Source organism: Festucalex cinctus, chromosome 1 (genome assembly GCF_051991245.1).
Source record: "Festucalex cinctus isolate MCC-2025b chromosome 1, RoL_Fcin_1.0, whole genome shotgun sequence".
Classification (NCBI taxonomy): domain Eukaryota; kingdom Metazoa; phylum Chordata; class Actinopteri; order Syngnathiformes; family Syngnathidae; genus Festucalex; species Festucalex cinctus.
The window spans coordinates 63,509,035-63,532,525 of record NC_135411.1 but is presented as its reverse complement, the minus strand read 5'-3'; the positions used below and the strand labels follow the sequence as shown (position 1 = coordinate 63,532,525).

The 23,491-nt window shown below is 39.4% G+C and overlaps 2 protein-coding genes across 2 annotated transcripts; one reads left to right on the top strand and one right to left on the bottom strand.

Annotated features, from left to right (window-relative positions):
- The first annotated feature begins 2,027 nt into the window (after window positions 1–2,027).
- On the top strand, window positions 2,028–10,507 carry gsg1 (germ cell associated 1). Its single transcript, XM_077501244.1, has 6 exons — window positions 2,028–2,210; window positions 3,924–4,223; window positions 7,360–7,407; window positions 7,499–7,663; window positions 7,753–7,864; window positions 8,846–10,507. The coding sequence occupies exons 1-6, from the start codon at window positions 2,150–2,152 to the stop codon at window positions 9,312–9,314; spliced, it is 1,155 nt and encodes a 384-aa protein (XP_077357370.1). The 5' UTR covers window positions 2,028–2,149; the 3' UTR covers window positions 9,315–10,507.
- Window positions 10,508–10,593: 86 nt separating this feature from the next.
- On the bottom strand, window positions 10,594–15,457 carry emp1b (epithelial membrane protein 1b). The gene is made up of 5 exons (XM_077501257.1): window positions 15,320–15,457; window positions 13,886–13,973; window positions 12,228–12,336; window positions 11,765–11,905; window positions 10,594–11,685 (listed from the first exon to the last, which is right to left on the bottom strand). The coding sequence occupies exons 2-5, from the start codon at window positions 13,961–13,963 to the stop codon at window positions 11,525–11,527; spliced, it is 489 nt and encodes a 162-aa protein (XP_077357383.1). The 5' UTR covers window positions 13,964–13,973; window positions 15,320–15,457; the 3' UTR covers window positions 10,594–11,524.
- Window positions 15,458–23,491: the final 8,034 nt, after the last annotated feature.

The following is a 23,491-nucleotide window of genomic DNA, read 5'->3' as shown; positions in this document are numbered from 1 at the left end:
CAGTTGCTACTATTGCTCCATGCAATGAGTTAGTTACTAACTCACAGAACTTACTAACTGTTAGTAAGTTAGCCAGCTAGTAAGGTAGCCAGTATTAGTTGGCAGTTACATTAACATTATTTTGGAACGTTATAGCTGTTTGGATTAATGTTAAGTTAGAACTATAACTTACTTTTTTTTTTCTTTTTTTTTTTTAAAAAACCTTTCACCGTGTATCCACCTCCTGTCTGTCCCATGAGTTGCATGTTGCATTTTCTAGCTGCAGATGGGAAAGGGGGTGTGTCACGTGACAGTGTCAGACATGACAGATTAGCAGAGACAAGATTTTACAAAATCATATAATTTTCATCTCGTTTTTGTTCATGAACTAAAATGTCCATAGATTTTAGTCCAGTTTGTATTAAGTGAAGTACATTTTTGTTTAGTTTTTATTGACAAAATTAACACTAGTTACGAAGGCCTCCATTTTGTCTTCTGATGGATAAGTGCAGTGTTTTTTTCAACTGGTGGGTCATGGACGTGCGTCGTGGGAAGCTAGCAAAAGTATCTGCATGAAGGCTACCAGAGGTCCTCAATTTAACATGTTTAGTATGTATGTACATGGTTGGTTCCCTCATTTGTGATTAAACTATCGAGTTTTTTTGTTTGTTTTTTAACTCTAGTGTGTGTTTTTGCTTGAAAAGAAAAACTCACTTATTGCCTTTTTTATTGTAAGTACAATCAAACCTCGGTCTTTGAACATAATCCGTTCCAGAAGGCTGTTCCAAAAGCGAATTGTTCGAAATCCAAAACAAATTTTCCCATTATAATTAATGTAAATAAATTTAATCCGTTCCAAGTCTTAAAAAAAAAAAAAAAAAAAAACTTTTTCCAAGTGTTTATTTTATTTTATTTATTTTTTTTTTATTTTTTTTATTTTTACTATTTTACACCATAAACTGCACTGTATACTGTTTACCACAAGTAGAAAAGGGTAAAAATAGACACTTTTATTTTAGTAGAAGATATCCTATCTAAAATGATGGAAAAAAAAATAATGCACTTGCTTTCTTTGGACCCATGATTAGGGGCCAATACACGATGCAAAACTAAAAAACAAAACAAAAAAAACATTTGCATAAATAACAATGAACAGGTCTGCTCTGAACGAACTTTGAACACGAATGTGCTACGAAGGAAGCATCCTGGGCATTCGAGTTAGCTCGGCTCCCGAGTGAGTAGCATGGTACGCTTTGCTTTTTTCAGTTTGGTGGAGAGCCGATTTTTTTGACGAGTTCTGAGACATAAAATTCTCGAATTTTCTGGTCGAGAACAGATGCGTTCGAAAACCGAGGTTTGACTGTATTGCTTTTGGAGACATCTTGCTCCGAAGCAACTATGTTGAAGTGAGTTGAGGAGCTCCATTTAGTACTTTGCCACGATCTTGTGGCATTTATAGCAATTATAAAACTTTTGGAACACAACACAATACTTGTATGCAAAGGCTCCTGCCACTTGTAAACAAATACAGTGCAGCTCAGCCTCTGGCGAGAGCGCACCATGGTAAATGTAGTGAAGCTGGCATTTTAAAAAAAAAATCTATTTAAAAACTGGATGGTGTTTATCATTTCATCAGCTTACTTTGAAATGTCTGAATTTGGGAAATGCAGTCATCATATCCTGTGCAATGAAAGTAGAGATTCAAGACGCAAGCAACCACTGTGTTGTTTCAGAGCAACGGATGCCCTATTCTCCGCTGAAAACATCAATCTTTTGATTGGAATGAGTGCACTTGTCAAATAAGTCATCTTTGGGGCTATCGCTTGGTGTCGACACCGTTCAAATTCAAACGCAGTAGTAATCAAAGGGAAACGATGTCAGTGAAAAGAAATGTCCATGTAATACTCTATATTTGCAATGTTTTCATCATGTCAAGGTCACGCTGATGTTCAGATCAAAACGGCGAGAGACCGGGGAGGTGGCGGCGGTGATGAGGAGGGAAGATGAATGGAATAGTTGGAAATGAGTTGCAGAGCCAAAATGAAAACAGATGGAAAAGAGTTGTCTGTTTTGGATTAATATGGATTAAAGAAGAGGAGTGTGTGTGTGGTGTGTGTAATATGCACAGTTGTGTCTGACTGCCTTCCTCATTTGGCACTCCTCATATGTGATGAAGCGCAGATGGAAGTGGAGCAGGGATGACAAAGTAACCCCTGGAGAGACTGAAGGAGGTGAGTGCATTTTTTGTCTTATTTTTAATTAATCAAACCTTGTTTATTGACATGTGCTATGCATGTCAAATTGAACTTGGTGAAAAATTGGACATTTTCTCTTTCACCTACATGACCCCTAATTATCTGAAATTTGCTATTTTTCTGTTGTGGTTTTCCTGTTATGCAAGACTTTCAATTGTGTAAAATCCTGTACCTTTTAAAACACACACAAAGCTTTGCTTTAGATAACGTATATCTGTTTAGCATAATGCTAAGAAGATAGGCTTGTGTATAGCATTTGTGTCACAGTGTTGTAAACCTTTAAGCAATGGATAATTGAACAAAAAATGTGAGGCAATAGTTACAGGCATATATTCTTTATCCCCTGCAAAAAAAGACAAATTTTGCTGTGGCTTACTGAGGAGTTTTGAACAGGTCCATGTGTATCTGTGTGTCCGTGTTATACTGCCCCAAGTGGCCAAGGTGCACACACCAGTTTTAATTGTCAAGATTTGTACCTTTTTCTTTTTCCTTTTTTTTCCCCCCTCTAAACTATTTTCTGATGGTCATCCCCATATATAAAGAGTGCTGGGCCCCTATTTGAAATGTTACAGTAAATCACACATACAACATGAATAAAAATAGAAGGCAATATTTTGCAAAATGTTCAACCAATATTTCATTGAATACACTACAAAGGCAGGATTTTATGTTCAAATTGATAAACTTGATAGGTTTTAGCAAATAATCTTTAACTTGGAATTGTATGGAGCAAGACATTCCAAAAAAGCAGGGTCAGGGTCATGTTTACCACTGTTACATTTTTTGTTTTTTTAAATTATTTTTTACAACATTCAATAAACATTTGATTCATGATTTATAAATGAAGATGAACACTCTGTAGCCAGGGGTCTGCAACCTGCGGCTCTGGAGCCACATGTGGTTCTTGAGTCCCTCTCCTGTGTTTTTTGAATTCGTTAATGCTTTAGTTAAAATTAATAATTAAATATTCAAAAAATGTCAGAGTCTTAATATTTAAGTTATCAGAAAAAGATAGACAAAAGGTAGATTAAAAGGTTTTTTGAATATTACCTAAAAATGTCCAAAAAGGAAGACGAGAAGCAAAAATGAACCATAAAATTCCACAAAATTGCGAAAAATGTGTGAGTTGAATTTAAAAAAGAAAAAAAAGTCAGAAAATAAAATGTTCTAAAAATAATCATAAAATGTCCAAGAAATTCAGAAAATTACCATAAAATGTCTTTGGAATTGGGTATTGTCCAAAGCCTTTTTTTTTTTAAAGAAAAAAAAAATAGAACATCCATCCATCCATCCATTTTCTTGACCGCTTATTCCTCACAAGGGTCGCGGGGCTGCTGGCGCCTATCTCAGCTGGCTCTGGGCAGTAGGTGGGAGGCACCCTGGACTGGTTGCCGGCCAATCGCAGAAAAAATAGAACATTTTAAATGCAACTATAAAATGTACAAAAATACAAATTACCATAAAATGTCCATAAATGTGCACCCCTCCCAGCAAAGAAAAAAGAAAAAAAATAGCAATAAAGGCAGGAAAAATCCAAAACCATAAGAGGAAAATTCAAAGAAAATGATCATGTTCAAAAGTTTTGCAGCTTTAGACAGATTTTGTTATTTATTTGGCTTAAAATGGCACTTTTGACAGTAAAGGTTGCTGACCCCGGTGTAGCCTCAAACCTGTGTCTTCTTCACCCAGGCATGATGGCGTTCCTTCAGCAAATGCGCTCCCCTGCACTCTCCTTCGTCCAGACTGTTGTGTCTCTCTGCCTGGCTGCAATGGCGCTCACGTCCTCCTACTGGTGTGTGGGGAAACAGAAGGTGCCCAAGCCTCTGTGTTCGCCCAACAAGCATAGCAAATGTATCCCAGTTCCCGGCATGTCTAACTCGTCCAGCATCCAGTTCTCCTGGGAGACGGGAGACGACCGCTTCGTCTTCCCCGTTTTTCACACGGGCCTGTTTGTCATGTGCGAGGAGAACATCTACACGGATGAGTGGGGTGAGCGTTCAAAACACAACACATGATTCAAACGGTGAAAGGATGCTGTGACATGTTGAGAACGTTGAAATAACAGCACAAAGAGCATTCACAGCCACAATATTAGGTATGCTTTTGGTACTTTAGTTCCAATGTTTGTTACTGCAAAGTACAGGTACGTGTATAGATGGAACCCTAGTAAGTGCTCCAGCACAGGCACTTTTGCCCCAGATGAGAAAAGTGACCATTGGCTTCAATTCAATTCAAAATTTTGATTTCATTCTATATAAATGAAAGGGGACAGAAAGAAGTGAAACTTAACACATTTGCCCCTGATCAACACAAGAAAAAAAATAATCATAATCAACACAAAATAAATGACAATAAGCAGTCAAGATGCTTTCAAGGTAACAATTAAACAAAAATGATTCAACAGCAGGACCTTGTGCTATATATATTTTTTCCAGTAATTGAGCTTTTATACATTTGTTAAAAAATACAAATGGACTTAAATGATTTAGTTTTATAATCCAGATTCTTCCACAAACTGATATCTTGAGTTTGTTATGTTCTGTATTTAGGTTTGGGGGAAAAAATATCTGTTCCTCTTAATTTGTACTCGCTTTCCCTTTAAAAAAAAAAAATTGATTTGTATGTTAATTGATAGAATTTCATGATGGGCTTTATACATTATTTTAAGGTGGTTAAACTCCATCAATTCATTGAATTTTAAAAGTTTTTAGTTGTATAAATATTGGATTAGTGTGGTCTCTGTATCCACATCCAAACACGACACAAATAGCACATTTCTGTAAAAGGAAAATGGGTTCAGTATAGGTTTTGCAGGCGCACCCCCACACTTAAATGCAATAAGTCAGGTATGGAACAATCAATAAATGATATAACAATAACAAAGCATTATTGTTCAATGATTCTTTAACCTTGTGTAAAACGGCTACAATTACCTTAGATTTGAAATGTTCTAACTGCGCTTTCCATGTTAAATGTTCATCAATCATAGAAACATTTCATTAGTCCTTTCTATTTCTATACCTTGCATAGTCAACATCTATATTTCTGCAACTGAAAATCATAAATCTTAAGCCCATTTTTTACATTAATACTCAAAAGTGTTATTTTCAATCCATGCCGTAGTCATGTGATTTCCACTGGTAATAATGTGGGTGCAGTACAGCACTATTATCAAGGTGAGATGAGGAACCACACAAACAGGAAGCGAAGGCACCAAATTGGGTCATAGAGGGAGTGGAAATCCAAGGTGATAATAGGGGCTGAGCTCCCAGTCTGTGTTAGTTGGAATTTGTGTGGGTCAATGTCTGTGTGCGTGTGCGTGTGCATGTGTGCTTAGGCTAAGGGGATTAACTTAAGTGTGTGTTCTGCTTGTGGAGATTTAGTCTTCAGCAGTATGGCTCAATCATGGATCAGAAATCTGGAGAGCAAAATGTCAATAGGATACATAAACACAGGCTGAATATTATCTGATTATTATTATTATTATTATTATTATTATTATTATTTATTGGTTGAATGGTGCTGATTAAAGTGGTCATTTACGCCTCCCTTTATGAAGTGATAAGTGAGGTCAGTTCTTTTATTTTTGCTATAAAATGAAAACATTTGCGTTTGACATCATGATTATGAAACAAGAAATCAACATTTCATCTTATTTTTAGGTACAGAATTTATATCTGCATCCGATATCAACTTAGTTGTGAGCAACTTAGCATGGTAATATGTGGTGGTGGAGGAACATCCTTAAAGGTGTATTCAAGGATCTTATGTCTCCGTCTTCCGGGTGGATCAGCTTAACAATTGGTTCTCGATCTCGTCAGTCAATCTGCCGTAACAACCTCGTGCGTGCTCGTTCTTAGCTGAGCATGCGCACCTGCCCCCGGCCCCACCTCCGCGGACGAGCAGGCGAGCTGGTAGGATGTCTGCCATGCGCATTTTTAAAAAGTGACAAACGGACGTTTGGCTTCTACTTTTTGAGAAGATCCTTGAATACACTTTTAAAGTGGAAGTCAATGATAAACATTTCTTGACAATAATATGTAATATGTGACCTCACGAGTCTAAACATGACATTCTGATTAATATTACATTTATGGAATATGAGTTCTGAAGCAAAATCCAGCCGTTTTTATCAATCTAAGTGAATGGCCATTTTGGCACTTTCTGTCAACTGAAGATGACATCACAGTTGCTCAGGGCTCAGGCACCAATCAATCACAGCTCACCTGTTTTGTTACCTGAGACCTGAACTACATTGAAGTCATCCTCAGTCGACAGCAAGTGGCAAAATGGCCGCCCCTGAGATGGATAACAACTGCTGGATTTTGCTGCTTGATTCATATTCCACTAACACAATATTAAACAGAATAACATATTTAGACTAAGTGGGGCTGCATAGAACATATTATTATCCACAAAAAAAAAAGAAATGGGGTTAACTTCCCCTTTTACTCATTCAAGCGATACAAATGTACTTTTTTTCCTGATGAAAAAAAGAGACTCTAATCTTTCTTTTTGTAGGTTCCATGTTTTTATAGCAATAGAACAGAATATTCTGTGGGCCTTGCCAAATCTGTCAAAAGGTGGTTTCTTCAATAAAAATGGCTGGGAGTCAATGAGTTAAATGAGCAAAAGTATAGGAACATTTGACTGACCTCTGTGTTCTATAACATTAATTAATTCAATGATAAATAGTGCTGAATGTCCCCACTCAGTTTCAGAAATGGGTTTGGCTGTGAATATTACATTTATACTAGTTTTAGGCAACAAAAATAATCACCAGAGTCAGAGAGCTGTTTGGGAGTTCATCAGGAGAAAAGTGGAAGGTGGTTGACTGGCCAAGTGAATATAAGGACTTCAAATTTTATCTAAAGGCAATAACACGTGCCAAATAAACAACTTAAAGAGGTTCTGCTGACAGACTAGAAAAGCATCACTAAAATTTGGGATATGCAGCTAAATATTCACTTTTATTCCCTTTTAAAGTCTTTCTGTTGCAATACTTCTTCTTCTTCTTCTTCTTCTTCTACTACTTCATCTACTTCTACTTCATCTACTTCATCTTCATCATCTTCTTCTTTATAATTGTCGACATCCAAATTGTATGACATGTAAACTTTTCCAGAGGAGAAGTGTCGAGGGTTCTACACTTTGACTCCAAGTTCTGAAAAAGGTAACTTGCATGACATCCTGTGGTCACTTAGCAAATTGCTTGTGAATTCTTGATGACGCTTGCTTGGCCATTCTCTCCTGTTGCCTCTCAGCCATGATGTGGCTGTCGCTGTCCTTGGAGCTGATGTACGTGGGTCTGCTGTTCATCAGCTGCATCCTGCTGTCCGTGCAGTTGTGCATCAGGACCTGGTTCCCTTCCACGCAGCGATGGGGCCAGCTGCTCAACGCTTTTGCTGCTGTCTTCACAGTCTTGGGAGGTGCAGAGCTAGTTTTATACACAATTTGATGCATGTGACATTCTGCGGTATTTCATTTTGTTATATTGGCTCTTCTTGGGGCTCCCCAGGTCTGCTTGGAATGGTGGGTCACATGATGTTCATGCAGGTGTTTCAGACGACCGTGTCCATGGGCCCAGAAGACTTCAAGCCTCACAGTTATGCCTATTCTTGGGCATTCTAGTGAGTCCATTACACAGAAATAACTCACAAGGACGGCAAAAGTCTTAAAATGGTGACACATATACCTATTTTTAACATATTCACAGATATTTAAAATAAGAGAGAGACCCTCACATGATGGCGGGCAGGTGGGAAATCGTCATTTTGACTGCAGTGAATAACTAAAGAGATACACTCAGCACAACCATTTGCTCCTGTATTTCAGCGATAGGTCTCTTCCTAATTCCTTGTTGGCACAAGTTCCCGACTAGGGGGGGGGGGGAAATCACTCTTCACACCATCCACACCATGGGGCAATCTTTCAGGATAATCTTTTAAATAGATCCGATAATCTGGCCTTTACTCATCGGGAGGGTGGAATTACGTTCAAATTAGGCCTGTTTATTGGTGTGCCTTGAGATATGAATTTCCCAACTTCTAAGTGTCTCAATACAAGCTGTCGTTCAACTAAATGAGTCTGCAAGCTATTCAATTACATTCCCACATCCCCATACTGTCACGCTGAACGTAAAACTAAGGGAATTGCAAGTTGTGTATTTTTAAAACATATACCTTATGGAAAGTCTGCTTAGCTCAGCGCTAACAAACAATTCAAAACACCATTGACATGGTAATGGTTCGCATCGATAGTTGCAATTTTATTTCAAAGCAAGCGATGGAGTAACACATTTGGACTTGTTATACTGAATACTCAGATAGTCTTGCTATCTATATTTTTCATTTTCTAATATTACTAATATTAAAGTATCTTACTGAGTCACAGTAGTAGTAGAAGAAGAAGTCTATTCTTCTTCCATGTCAACAGCACGGCTTACAGTATTATACTGCCTCTGTGTGGCCAAGGCAGACACACCTGTAGGAGCAGCAAAATGGGGGTATTAAGTTTACAACTTTACATGATGCTTTCAGCCTGAAATGGAAGTGCTGGATGTTTGCAATCTTTGCAGTAGTTCATATCTTCCCTGTATGTTTTTCCTTCAGTGTGGCCTGGTTTGCCTTCACTGTCTGCATGTCAGCCGGCGTCTCCACCCTGAACAACTACACAAAGAAGGTCCTGATGGTGGGAGCCCGACTTAACTCCAGCCTCAACCCCTTCAACTTTGTGGGGCTTCTGCCCCCGGCTCCTTATTTCTCAGCGCCGACCTCTGGCATCGCCCACGCTTTTCACCAATCCCACGCGCAAATCTCCCATTTGTCCCCTTACTATGAGCAGCCGTCAACCAAGTCACCATCGCCCGGTAAGAATTCCCACTTTGTTCCTTTACCCCACTCTGTGTCCTTCCCTCCCCATTCCTCCCATCCCGCGTCTGCGTCCCCTTTGCATCGATTGTCCCTCCCACCCCCATCTCACACGCGCACATCGCCTGTTGTCGTCCGCGGACTCCTCAAAGGTCACCAGGAGAACGTGGTCCCCCTTTACACACCACAGGAATACTACAGCCCCCTTTGAACTTTTATGGTGAAGTTCATTTGGTCAGGTGTGAACACAGTCATACAACTCAGGTGTGAACCAATTCAACCAGTGGTCTGGTTACGGTTCCAAACAAACTTTGGTGCATTTCAGTTGTAGTGAGAATGACGTCCAACCTTGATTTATTTATTTTTTGCCGATTTACTGTAGCTTATTAGACTATACATGCAGTCCTTTTTGATACGCTTACCCTTTTGAGGGTCACAAAGAACTGGAGTGTATTCAGAACACACTCTTGATTGGACTGAAGTTGAAAAAACATTTTTGTTAATCAAATAAAGTAAAAACAAGAATGCTTTAAAAAAAAAAAAAAAAAAAAAGACAATAACTAACTGAAACTACATTTAATGTTTTTAAAACCATAACTATAGCAAAAATGTCCTTCATTTTCATAGTTGTCAATTTCATACATGAGATTTAGGGGTTTATTTTTAAAATATTCGTTTAGGGATGTTCAATATTTTATTTTATTTTTTAATCTGATACCAGTACGAGTTCTAACTCCTGAGTAGTCACTGATACCGAAAGCACTAGTACGATTAAATTTTTCAAAAAAGCAATGAGAGATCATTTTAAAAGAAAGACCTCATATCTTGTTTTTTTTCCTTAAAATTTGCATGAAATTAATGGCAATTTTCTCATTCCTAGTTCCTGATCATAAAACGGCCACAAGAGGGCAGGCGATGCTGGTATCGACCACCTCTCCGAGTACTGATAGCTTGAAATAAGGCAGGGTATCGGCAGATACAGATAGCTGGTATCAGTCCTCGCCCATCCCTAATTTTGATATGATTTTATGGCCATACAAAAGAAAGCCAGTCGAACAGTTGTATGGGAATTGTAGCTTACTCTACTTTATTGCACTATACTTATTGACTTTTTTTCTTTTTTTTTTAAATCTTGTGTTCTTCAAAAATATATGTAGAATAAAAAACTAAAAGTACTAACTTTCTCCAGCTTGTTTTTTTTCCCTTCATCTTTGCTTCAACCTTTTCTGTGATGCAATTTGACTCATTTTGTATATCTTTACCATGTGAAAAGAGGCTTAACCATGTGGGAAACTTTACAAGCCCATTAAGCGATTTAGACTAGAGAAAACATATTTGTGAAAACATTTAATATCCACTTGGGTGCAACGGAAGTACTGTTGATGACAGGATGCAGCTACCAAAAGATGACTCAAGAAAAAGTTGCTACCATAATGGAAATGCTGCGCAAGATAACATCCTGGTCCAACAAAACCCTCAAATTACAATAATTGGTTGGAAATCTTTTTATTATAGTAAAAATAATTGTCACTGTCATCCATGATGAGAAACAACAAAACAGAACAGCATTAGATATACAAAGCATAACAGGAAACATATTTACATTTATGATGTAAAGGCAGTTTTATGTGTCAATTCCTAAGTCAGCTATGACATATGGAAGGCAGTGAAGGTTTACATTTTACCATAATCGGTTTAATTGTGCTTACCTGATCAAAATGTCCATGATTTATAGTTTCTTAAAGCACTCAATCCAAAAGATCATTTTGAAGGGACTTAGATGACTGAAGATTTAGCATCTTTGAAAACATGACTGTTAGACTCTAACATTAAATAATTCCAAAACGAGCACAATGTAGACATGATGCTTTAAAAATATATCATAAAAATATATCGGCATTGCATAGTCCTGTCATTGAGTAATCCTTAAATCTACATGTCATTATTTGGGGGCAGCACCAGAATCCAGTTTACGAACACTTGTCATAAAGCAAAATCATAGAAAATAAATGTCTTTAACTTGATAATCTTACAATAAAAATAATGGGAAAAAAACTGAAAACTAATAGACTCACCCCCTTTTTTATTATCCACTTATATCCATATTTAAATGTACGTACAATGATGATCGCTGATTTTACTTGTTCAAACTTTTTGTTGCTGAAAACAATGATGAATCTGACTTTCTTTTAGCGCCATGTGCATAATTAGGCCAAAGTGTATGGAAATCGTATTCCACTCCAATACAACTTCAATTGGTTGTGCCTCTCTTTTACTGCCATCGTGGAATGTTACAATCTTCTATTGCTCAGTAACTAAATATCAAGTTTTTGCTAAAAGAACAGATCCAGCCTAACCTTCGTTTGTTTTTTTTTGTTTTTGTTTTTTTTTGCTTGGATGGTGTTATTTCTAGTATTGTTCTCATCCAGTCTTCTTGCGTAGCACAAAGTAAGTGACGGCGGAGATGAATGTGAGTGCAAAGGAGATCCATGCGAGGATGTAGCAGTGACCATAGGAACCGATCGCCTCATCGAGATGGAAGCGGTCTGTGTAGATGGAGGCTGCGATCATGATGCAGAGGCCTGCGAGAGAGGACGAAGCCATTTGCTAAGTTATCAAACGGACAGAGAAGGTGCCACCAGAGAATGGACTCCAACTTACAGGCTAGAGCTTGGAAAACGCCAGAGATGGTGAACCTCTGTCCCTTGTTCAAAGTGAAGAGCTGAGCTACAAACACGAAGATTCCCAGGATGGAGAATATACAAGCAAGTACTGAGGTGGCTTGCACTGCCTGGAGGTAGTCTGCAGGGGGGTCAGAAACGTATCGGTTAGGTAGAACAAGGCTTGTCACAATAAATCCACAATTGTGTTGAATCCATGTTCAAAGATGATGTAAGACTAAAATATGTATCGCACTTGGCTTAAATATTAAAAACGTCTGTCAAACAACAAACGTTTGGCTAATGTTTAACAATGTTGGGGGAAAAAATGCTATGCCAATGCGCTGGAGAAATCAAATGAGGTTTGACGCCGCTGTTGGTTTGGAATAGAACGCAAGCTTGATTTGCACACAGGGAAGTAAAGTAGCATGTGTGCACACGAACAGGTTCTCCCTATGACTTACCCTGTGGGTAGTGCGAGCCTGTTGGAAGATCAGTGTAGTTCCAAACTCCATTTACGTATATCCATCGGGCCCACACATCAGTGGACAGGTGTTCAGCCACCCACCAACCCTGAGGAAAACATAGACAATTGTTTTGTCGTACTTGACGGAGGACTTTGAGTAACTTTGTGATCAAGTTGTAACTCAATATACTCGTTCTCAAATCAATATTGTGTGTATTTGGTAAAGAAAAAAACAACCATGGTGTGGCATGTGTGGCTTAAAGAGGCTTGGCCTGGTGAGTGATGTCGGGAACTTGGCCGGTTAGTCTGTATGAGTGTCTGGGTGTGGTTTTTGGCCTCCAGTAGCTCTTTGCCGGTGCTCTCCTTTTGTATCTGCGGGTGTGACTTTTTGTCCATTTCAGTAAATCCTTTTTGTCATAGACAAATTCAAAATTGTGTGTTTTGAAAGGGACAGTGTGTAATATTTACACACCATCTCGTGGTAAACTGATAACTCATTTTAAAACAAGAATTAATTTCAATAATACGTAAAAAAAAAAAAAAAAAAGCATATCACATCAAGGTACTTTTTAAAAAAAATATATAACTGTAGGTCTAGTAATCGCTAATTATATTACAGGAGGCTGACATGTTTTGTTGCCATCTTTCTGCTACAGATACCCGAAGGAGAAGAATTTTCCGAATGTAGTTAGCCTCTGGAGGTAGCTACAGCTAGTGTCGAACACAATGGATTGACCGCCGCATACCTTTGGTGGTCATCGCTGAATCCCGTGATTCGGGCTTTGCTAGCTTCTCCCACTAGCTGCCCTCGTTAGCCGTTCAAGCTAGATCTTGCGAGCCACTCTTGTTAGCCGCTCACACTAGCTCCTCCTCTCTCACTCCAAATAATAATTGGTGGTAGGCTTGTGAAGTGTGGTCTGTCTGCGTGTACATGCTTAAAAATCATTGTATTCTATTAGTTCACCACTAGATGGTACTAAATCCTACACATGTACCTTTAATAAGGGCCAATGAAGATGATTCGGATTCCAAATGATGTTTCATAACTTGAAAAACTCATAAGATGAGACACTGGTAAGTCTAAGTACCACTTGTAGAACAAATTCATGCATAGTGTAGGAAATGTGTTGAGGAAGTGATTACTTCTTGAGTTGAGACATGTTTGGAATTGAAAATGGTGTCGGTCAGTGTGGCATTCCACAAGTCTCAGTGTGGTATGCGGCGCTCACTACAGCACAGGCAAGCATGTCACATATTTGTGAGTGAATGACAAGTATGTGCAGGCACATCTCCCGCAAGCGTCACCTGCAGTTTAGAAGCAATAACAGAGGAAGACAGCCACGTGCTTCATGAGCCATATGTCAACTATTATAACCCACTACCACCCCACCCCCCTGCCCCCACCCCTCCCTCAATGAGTAAGACAATGGGCAACAACAGCCCAGAGTGAAAATGAAGACTGAGTAATGAAAGCGTTGCCAATCAATCACTCGTCAGGGCGTCTTTTTGCTGTCACCAAAACATACTGCAGACATTTTAAAGTCTGCTGTGGTTTGGCATGCCTTGAAGCCTGACGAGGAAGCTTTGCGTGCATGTGTGTGCGTACACACAGGTATGCATGTATGTATGTATGTATGTATGACCTCAAACACTTACATTGTCGATGGTGGCCACCAGCAGTAGGATGATGCCGATGATGTGCAGGGCAAAGATGGCGGCGAGGAGAATCAGCATGATGGCGGCGCTGCGTGAGGCGAGGACAGAGACACTGGTGAAAAGTTGTTGTGCTGCTGCTAACAACTTTTTCATTAATTTGTAACTGAACAAGAAGGCATTAAAAGTCAAACATGGCTGCTAGCTTTGTGAAGATGAGCCAGTAATGTCAGCACCAAGACACACGAGCCAAGTCCTGGCTCACACTCATCTGTTTGGTTTTTAAACTTGTAATTACTTTGAGTTATATCCAGCGCACGAGTGTTGCCGTTTATTTGTGACAAGCGAATGCAACAAACTAAATCTTGAATACGCTTGAGGAAAATTTGAGTGTGTTAAAGGAGGGAAGCTCATGGCGGGAAGATGAGTTTGGACTTGCCTGCTGACTCCTGCATGAAAGCTGCCACTCCTTAAAAATAACTGTAAAGAATATTCCCCCGCGTGACTGCGCCTAAACTTATCCCTCCTCTCGTTTGAATTTCTGCACATGAATACTCACACTCACTCACACTCACTCCCAATGCACAAAACCACATTGGAACACTTCAAGTACATTCAAGGCACATTGTAATGTCTGTAAAGAGGTGGCCACTCCCTAAGTGAGAAATTTTTCATTAAAATTTGTTTATTTTATTTTATATATTTATATTTTTACAGTGGCTCAACTGGGTGTGAAGTATATGGAAGAGTCACATCTGGAATGTGCTGCTTCTCTCCACAGTAAAAAGGAGTGGTCAAGGGTTGGGCCAAGTCCCTCTGTCTCACGCACACGCGGACTCGCACGCACGCATAGCCAAGAGCTCTTAATTTAATGTGGACGCCGAAACACGTGTTCACGCCCGACACTTCTACATAAATGTTTTCCCACCTTTTATCTGCCTCGCACTGTTACAGTGAAACGAAAGATTGGGCTCCCAAATATTTGCGTTTTATAATCTCTGCCTGAGGCGATAAGAGTGCAAACACAGACGTGCTCTTCAGCTCTCTTTCTGTCGGAGGGTAATATTTTAGTGAATTACTGGAAAAGGATATCAAAGACTAGCAATGCCAAGAAGTTGGATACTTGATATGGAAAAACACACACGCACGCAACATAGCCTACTACATTTTCTTCTACGCTTGGTTTCAACGAAAACACACTACAATGCATTAAACCAAATGTCACAACCATAACTGACTTTTACAGAAATAGAACAGTTGATAAAACAACCTAACTTGACATTATTTAAATTAAAAAAAACATATATATACATATATATATGTAAAGCGCTACCAGCTGCACGTAATCACACTTTCTTCTCTTTACAATAAGCAACAATTGATCCAACTTAATAATTATTGTTGTACAGCGTTAGTAAATTGAAGTCTTCAACTTACTGTTTGCTGGCTGGCTGGCTGGCTGGCTCGAACACTAATTTCAGAGTCAGCCTGGCAAAGTACAAACACGAGAGACTACCCGTCCGCCTACTTTTGCCCCACCTTCTTTTTCAAGTCCACACCCCTCCCTGTCTCGTCAGACTCAAAAACCAGCTCGCTGCCTCCACACCCCCACCCCAAGTTCCTACTCGCCCCTACAACTCCCCGCTACCGGCCCAGCCCCTCTTCTTTCTGTCCACACACATACACACGCACCCAGGGACTCATTTACGACATACTTTCCTCCTTTGGTGTCTCCTGACTTTGTCACTCAGCTGATGGTGATTTGGTTCTGGGAGGGCAGCGGATGACTCACTGAGGTTTGGTGGGGGAACTCCCTAACAGTGGACATTGATGAATGTACACTGGTTGCCATGGTGACAGACTGGCCAAATCATAATCACACACTATAAGGGTAAAAGTATCCGTCATTACACCAACAGAAAGATGGCGGAAATTAAAGAGAAGTTCTTTGCTTATGCATACTGGAAGACTTACTACTACAAAATGGTGGGGTGTGTCTCTGGGATTTTTATTTTTTTTTTGTCCATCGGGACCACTAAAAACTACTGAAAATTGTGTTGTGCATCACTCTTCCTGTCGTGGCCAGTCAGTATTTTATTTTATTTTTTTAAATTCATGTAATGTATTAATTGCTATAGATATAAACACAATCACAAAGAAACATAAAGTTCCAGTAGCATTTCTTCCCGATCAACACCCTTCTTTTCCTGCTTTTGTTTCAGAGGAAGGAGTTTCAGGAAGAAAGAATGTTGGTTGCAATCGAGAAAGAGGTGGGGGCAAATGAGTGCATGTCACAGCTTGAGTGAGAAAGAAGGAGAGAAAAAAGGGTGGGGAGGAGACGGGTGGAGTGAAGATATAGAAGCAAAGGTAATGAGAAGTAAAGGAGCCTTCTTCATACGATTAATTTATTATTATTCCGCATTGCTGGTTTATAGCTTGTGGTATATGGTTTTTAATGTTTCCAGTGAGTCAAAGTCATCTGCCCCTGAACCACATGTAGCGCCGCCACATTCTTTTAGTAAAAGGGAAAATGTAATGACCAAAGACAAGTTATTTTAGACAGATATAAACAGATAAACTATTAATATATTAAAAAAAAAAAAAAAAAAAAAAAAAAAAAAAAAAAAAACTTGTTGGACCTGCTTGTGCCCTTTACAGGGAATGACTTAGAATAATTGCCGCTGCAGGACTGATAGATTTCACTATTCACCTCATGTATAAGCTAGCTGGATGCTAATCATTCTAATCATGAGCCAAATATTAAACAGCCAGGAAAACAAACTCAAGAGTGACTGAAGGCAGGTCAGATAAGTGCATTCATTCTGGAGAATGAGGACAGGATCTTCGGGGCGGAGGCACTCGACACCAGAGATGAGGATGAGGCAGAATTTTTGGAAGGGCAACTGGCATCAGAGGATTCAGCTGCAGGTCACGTGAGGAAGGAATGCAAGAAGCACAGGCCAATGGCTGCATGGACAATTGAACGGAGTAGTAATATTTGCCGAAGATTGAGGTCGACTGGGGAATGGGCTGATGCACGGAAATAGTGAAAGAGATGTGCAAGCAGTGCTGCGCCTCAGAGCTGAGGGTGGGACTTGTGCCTTGCTCAGGGGCATGTTGACAGCACTCCGGAAGCAGACTAGCATCTCTCCTGAAATTTGTCAATAGTGGAACTTGAACCACAACCCTTCATTTTTACAGCCCAAGTCCTTCCAGTTAAGCAACTGCCACCCCATTATTTGTTATGCATGTGGCGGCTCATTTTTTTTTTTAAATGATAGAAAATCCATCATAATCACCAGAAATGCTAATTATTAAAGGGGAAGTGAACCTTAAACATTTCCTGGAAATAATATATGTGACCACACTAGTCTAAACATGACATTCAGATTAAAATGACATTTGTAGAATATGAGTTATGCAGCAAAATCCAGACGTTTCTCATCCAGCTCAGGGGCGGCCATTTTGAAACTTGCTGAAGACGACGTCACAGTTGCTCAGGGTTAATGATGCATTCGAGGATGGTCGGAAGTCGGATATATCCGAGTTGGTTTTCCCTGAAAGCGTTTGAGGCGAAAATTAAACAACCAAAATGGCGATCAGTGGTAAAAAAAAATATTTTTTTTATATTGGGTCTCAAAACTCATTTTGACCTCCAGCAAACATACCTTCTCGCAATTTTGCTTCATTTATTGTTTTTATCTTATTTCATAATCATTCCATACAGTTCACTAGTTGATTGTATAATTTCATGCAGGGAGATAGCGGCAAACTGTCACATACGTTGTGTTACGTGACATTATGTCAAATATTTATGAACGAAGACCGCTCTCTAGTTTTATGCTCAAGTAAACTGTGTTTTACCATTCACGGTCTTTGTTTCCCAAGGGGTCACCATTGTAGAGTGACGTCACTTGTAGTCCGTCGGTGAAGTCGGGGTCCTTCTTTTTTTCCGACTTTGCAAGTGGAATTTCCTAGTTCAAGGGGCGTTCCTTTACACACTTCCTGGTTTGAACTCGACTTCCGACCATCCTCGAATGCAGCATTCGGCAACGACCAATCACAGCTCACCTGTTTTCTGAAGTTGAGCTGTGATTGGTTGTTACCTGAGACCTGAGCAACTGTGATGTCATTTTCACTCGACAGCGAGTCACAAAATGGCCTTCTTCTGATATTGATAAAAACTGCTGCATTTTGCTGCTTAACTCATATTCCACTAATGGAATATTATCCAGAATACTTTATTTATACAAGTGGGGCTGCATAGAACATATTTCTGTAAAGAATTTTTGGGGAGATTGACTTCCCCTTTAACTGTATTTAGTTAGTTTTGCTTATGACCAATCAGTAAATGCTGATATCATTAATCACCAGCTAGCTGTGAAGTTGAATCTGATATACCTATAGATTGAATAAATTAAAACAGTTTCATAGAATAAATATTGCAACAAATGGTTGTAAATATAGGTCAGGCCTTCTGATAGCTGTGGTTGTTTATATGGTCTAGCTAGCATGCTATATCATAGCATAGCTCTGCTAGCATTATATTTGAATTATCATAGTATTGAAGCATTGCCAATGTTCAGTGAAGGCTTTTGAGAATTTTTATTATGAATGTGTTACAAACACATACAGTGCAAACCATATATGAATACAAACACAATCACTTCCCTCAATGTAAACACAGTGCTGATATCATTTCTATGACTTCTCAAGTTACAATGAATATTCTCTAATCATACTACAGCATAGATAGATATCGCTTCACTCATGTTACCATGGAATATAAACACTTTCATCACCACAGAGAGCTCGCATCACAACCTTGAGATTAAATCAACCACATGGTGATAAATCTGTGATTAGAATTGCCTTGAATATCATGTGGAGTGGAGTGTGAAGCAGAAAAAAGAGTGCGACAAGAGAGAGACAGGACAGGATAGGAGAGAATGCGGTCGAACCCGATCGCGTCCTGGGCGTGTCGACCCCACCTTTAGGTGAAGTAAACCAAGAATTACGCCGTACCACACGTTCAGTGTGATAGGAACACTCCCTGATCTCTTTTCACCGAATAAAACTGGTGGGCATGTTCATTTTTTGGGCACTTGGATGATGCAAGATGTGTTCTGCTACCAATGTCGACTAAGGGGGGCGGGGCAGAGACTTGGCCGACAAGACGCTGTTTTCAACCAAGCACAAGTCAACTAATCACATGCCTGTGTAACTATTGAGGAGACCAATGGGGTAGCTTGCTCAACAAACAGCTCTTTGTCATATTGTAATGCCGATGCATACCGGAAAAACCAGAATCATAAAGCATCGTTTGAACAGTGTGATATTGTGTGTGTGATAGCAAATGCCACATGCACATGTAAAAATGGTGAATCCATGAAATTAAGTGCTCCCAAGCACGCCCGGTTGAGGGTGGTTCTATTAAGTTCCTGTTCGGAATTTATTGTGGGATCTTATGGGAGGCGAACGCAGGGCACAATCCCCTATTCAACGCACACAACTGAGCTATGCAACTCTGACATTTTTATATTTCCCCAGAATGAGTTACATGCCCTGTCACGATAAGAATTCCAGCAGCTTTGAACAATGAAAAACACCCTTATTAGAGCCAGGCTTCTCTTTTTAAACTGTGGCATTTTAATCACGAATGTGAGATCTTCATCTCTTTGACGCAAACACCAGCTCAAGTCTGATTTCATTGACATCCAAGGCCCGTAGCATGGCTTTTGACAAATGTTTGCTGGACGATAATTCCTTGATGAAGGTGTTTGTGAAGGGAGGGAGCCTTTCGACATGGCTGTGGGAAGTAAAGCAGTGTGCACATGCCAGACGAGTGAGCCCGACCACAGCCAATAAGATTGCAGCATTACACAATAGTAAAACTCCTCGTTAGCGGTTCCTTCTTCAATCCACTCATTCCTTTGCTGCCTCGCACGTCACACCCTGCCCAAAGACATACGAACTTTCATGTTAAAACGCAAACAGCAACGACATGGTAGATTGAAATATTTTGGATTTGGAGGTTCTGAATTGGAAGGGCCTTCACGCTAAGGTTCAGTTAGCGGCGCTTGCTTCCGGTGTGGGCGAGCTGCTTTGGAAGATGATTTGCTACTACACGGGCATGCTCCCCGAGTGACACATATGCACGTTCTCATAACCTTAAAGCAACATGTGGAATACACATCTGGCTCGTGACACATCAGCTCCCGAGACAAACAAAGACAAACACTTACTCACTCGTTAAGGGAGGGACACCGAAATCTTTTTTTAAACTTACTACAGTATGTTTCTCAGGATTGGTCATCGGTTTTATTTCTCTGTATCTACGCCTTGTTTGTTTATGTTGTTGACCTCTGCTGTATGAAAATGTTGAGAAAACTTGTAGTCATTTATTTGTCAATTTTGCTGTAATGTTTACATAATGTTTTTGAGTACGCATGCTAATTTGGGGGCATATTCGCATATTTAGAATGAGTATAAAAAGCAGAAATCAAAAATGTTTTAAATTTAGCCAGATATGGTTCAATCACAGTGGATGTGGCTAGCAAGTGTACCACACAGTCAAAGATTCTGGGTTGATGAAAGGCCTCAAATGTGTCTCATAAAATGAAAAGAGCACAGACGTGAATGTTTGGTCAGGTGGACTCTTCCAACTGCATCCTCCCACTGCTTTCTTAACTTTGTTTAGGAAAGGTTTACCTCACTTTCTTCATTCCCACTTGGTTGAAAATGAAACCAAAAGACGCACAGTATGGCATTTTGTCTCCTTTTCCCTGACGCTAGTAGTATTTCACAATTATTTTTGTTTTGCTTGGCAAAGGGCAGCAATGGAGGCAGCAACCATATCATGTTGTGATCCCAGAATGCATTGCGCATGTGAAAACATGGCAGTCGCTGTACAGTACATCAATTGATGTTGTGAAAGAGATTATTTTTAACTCACAAGAAATTATTTTACATTTCTAACAATGTTTTTTAATAGTAGAAGTCAGCGGTTGTATTTTGAGACCCGTTTGTTGTTATGTTTGGGGTTCCTTAAAAACTCTTTGACTGCCAAAGACGTTTAATAATGATTAGTAAAATTCCGATGAATGGAATGCAATCTTTCATTTAGTAGCCACATTGTATATGTAGTAAAGGCAAACGCTATTCTTTTTGCCTTGAAAGATGAGTTAAAATGCTCAAAAGCGGCTGGCACTGTGGATGTTTTGGTTTTGTTTTTATAACGTGTGGCAGTAAAAGAGTTAAATAAATAAATAAATAAATAAATAAATAAATAAATAAATGAATAAATAAATAAAGACCCAGAAGATGTGACCGATGCCATATAAATCAATAAATAAATCTTCCAGATTTTCTTGCAGCCCTAAAATTTGAATCACTCTCCTGCAAAATGACAAAAACTACCGCACTCCAGTTAAAAGTAATTCATAAATATTTCTATGTTAAGAGCAAAGCCCAAAAATTGATTAAAAGATAAAAGCTTTACAAACAGAAGAAAAGCTTGGGTGAAAAAGCAATAAAACTCAAATTTAAACATTTTAAGCAAAGCAAATGAGGGCCTTGTCTGATCATCTGCGTGTCTCCTGTTGGCTGCTTGCCTTTGGGCTGAAGAAAATAAGAAAATTGGGGAAGGAATCCATTAAAAACAACAGGCTTGGTGGCTATTGTGGAGCTGACATAAGGTACTTATTTTGTGCTACATTACGGCATCCAGTGGGGCAAAGGGGAGACATCCAAGCCACTGTTTACATTACGTTTTTTTTTTGTTTTTTTTTAAATGCCCAGGCTGACCCGTTTCCATGGTTACTAGCCAGCAGTTTTTCATCCCTCACTATATCTCACCCCACTACTGTGTTTTTCTGTGTCGGCATAACTACATTCAACTCCAGTTTCTCCTCACGTGAATTGAGTCCTTTTTGGGAACATTTCTGCTCCGCCTGTTTCCGGCCAAGCGCCACCCTTGTGTTTAGCTGTGCCCACAAAGTCTCTCTCTCTCTCTCTCTCTCTCTCTCTCTCTCTCTCTCTCTCTCTCTCTCTCTCTCTCTCTCTCTCTCTCTCTCTCTCTCTCTCTCTCAATGAAATGCAGACAGGCACACTGTATTCTCACTTCAATTCAAAAGAAAACAACTCCAGGCTGTAGCTAGGCAACTCTAAAATGTGAGTCATCCAACTGCCGCACCCTTCGTCTAGTGATCACCCCCCCCCCCACCCCCCAAACCGCGCACACGCACATACACACGCACGCGCGCACACACACAGTTCAGGTTTGACATTTATATGAAGTCTTCAAATGTAGCCAAACTCAAAAAGTACGGCCGTAGTTGTCACTCCCAACAAAATGGCATGATCGAAAACAGGGCCGGCCCAGGCTACAGGCGAGCTCGGCGGTCGCCTAGGGCGCCATCTTGTGGAGGGGACGCCAAATTGCAGAAAGGAAAAAACATTTTTTTTTTTTAAACACAAACACAAATGCATGGATGGATGGATGGATGTTCAATATCTCAATAAACAGAAGAACAATTTCCAAAATATTGACAAAATGTTTTCTGTAGAATACGCACTTGACTCACAACATGAAAGTAAGGTTGTAATAGGATGCATAGATTACAAAATCTTCAATTTAATCAAATTAACTAATGCAAAAAAAAAAAAAAAATGCAACCCACAACAAAAACGACTACATCTAGTATTTTCTATGAGCTCCATGACTGTTATGGGTAGCAACATGTCTGCTAGGCCTGGAATTAACAAGCCTTTTTCTCGGGGTCTACTTATTAATATGTACTCTCATAAATTAAAAAAAAAAAAAAAAAAAAAAAAAAAACTCTTAGCAGAGATGCAGTTATTTCTTACCTGGCCAAAATCCAATATGTCAAGCATGGAACTTTTAGTTTTTCTAGAGGAGAAAAAACTTCGAGAAATCTATCCCAACATGTGGGTAGCACTCAGAGTGGCTGCTACCATATCAGTGACTGTGGCATCAGCTGAGAGATGCTTTTCCAAGCTTAAACTAATAAAAACTATTTAAGGTCTACCATGTCACAAGAACGGCTAACTAGACTGGCACTTATCAGCATCAATCAGGAAGTATCCAGGCAGCTATCCTTTGACGCACCAATTGATGCCTTTGCTGCAAGGAGGTCCCGGCGTGCACTATTTTAACTATTTGCCGTTATGTTCCTAAGTTATTTAGTGAAGTTTTTTTGCACACTATTCACATTATCTGTGAATCACCTTATTGCCAAAGTTTTACGATATATCAAAGTTTGTATATTGATACATTTACTATTTTTTGTATCTTACACAATTATTAATGTACATAGTGAAAACATTTTGAGGTTTTAAATACTGTCATTTTGCAAAAATTGCAATAAAAAGTTGCATTGCATTGTACTTCTGTTATTTTTCTTATTTTTATTTGTTTGTTGAATTTGGTATTTATTGTGTGGTGTGCTATTAAATATATCTATAATTTTTTTTGTGTGTGTTTTTTTTTATGGGATGGGGGGGGGGGGGGGGGGGGGGGGGCTACCATGTACATTTTCGCCTAGGGTACCAAATCATGTAGGGCCCTGATCGAAAATGACACATTGG

Bases quoted from the DNA above. Each gene is read 5' to 3' on its own strand.
- gsg1 (XM_077501244.1), top strand. From the start codon at position 2,150: ATGAAGCGCAGATGGAAGTGGAGCAGGGATGACAAAGTAACCCCTGGA. The intron at 7,408-7,498 runs GTAACTTGCATG...GTTGCCTCTCAG, and splicing joins GACTCCAAGTTCTGAAAAAG to CCATGATGTGGCTGTCGCTG. The intron at 7,664-7,752 runs GTGCAGAGCTAG...GGGGCTCCCCAG, and splicing joins TGTCTTCACAGTCTTGGGAG to GTCTGCTTGGAATGGTGGGT.
- emp1b (XM_077501257.1), bottom strand. From the start codon at position 13,963: ATGCTGATTCTCCTCGCCGCCATCTTTGCCCTGCACATCATCGGCATC. The intron at 12,337-13,885 runs GTAAGTGTTTGA...TGTTTTCCTCAG, and splicing joins TGGTGGCCACCATCGACAAT to GGTTGGTGGGTGGCTGAACA. The intron at 11,906-12,227 runs GTAAGTCATAGG...ACCCCCCTGCAG, and splicing joins AGGCTCGCACTACCCACAGG to ACTACCTCCAGGCAGTGCAA.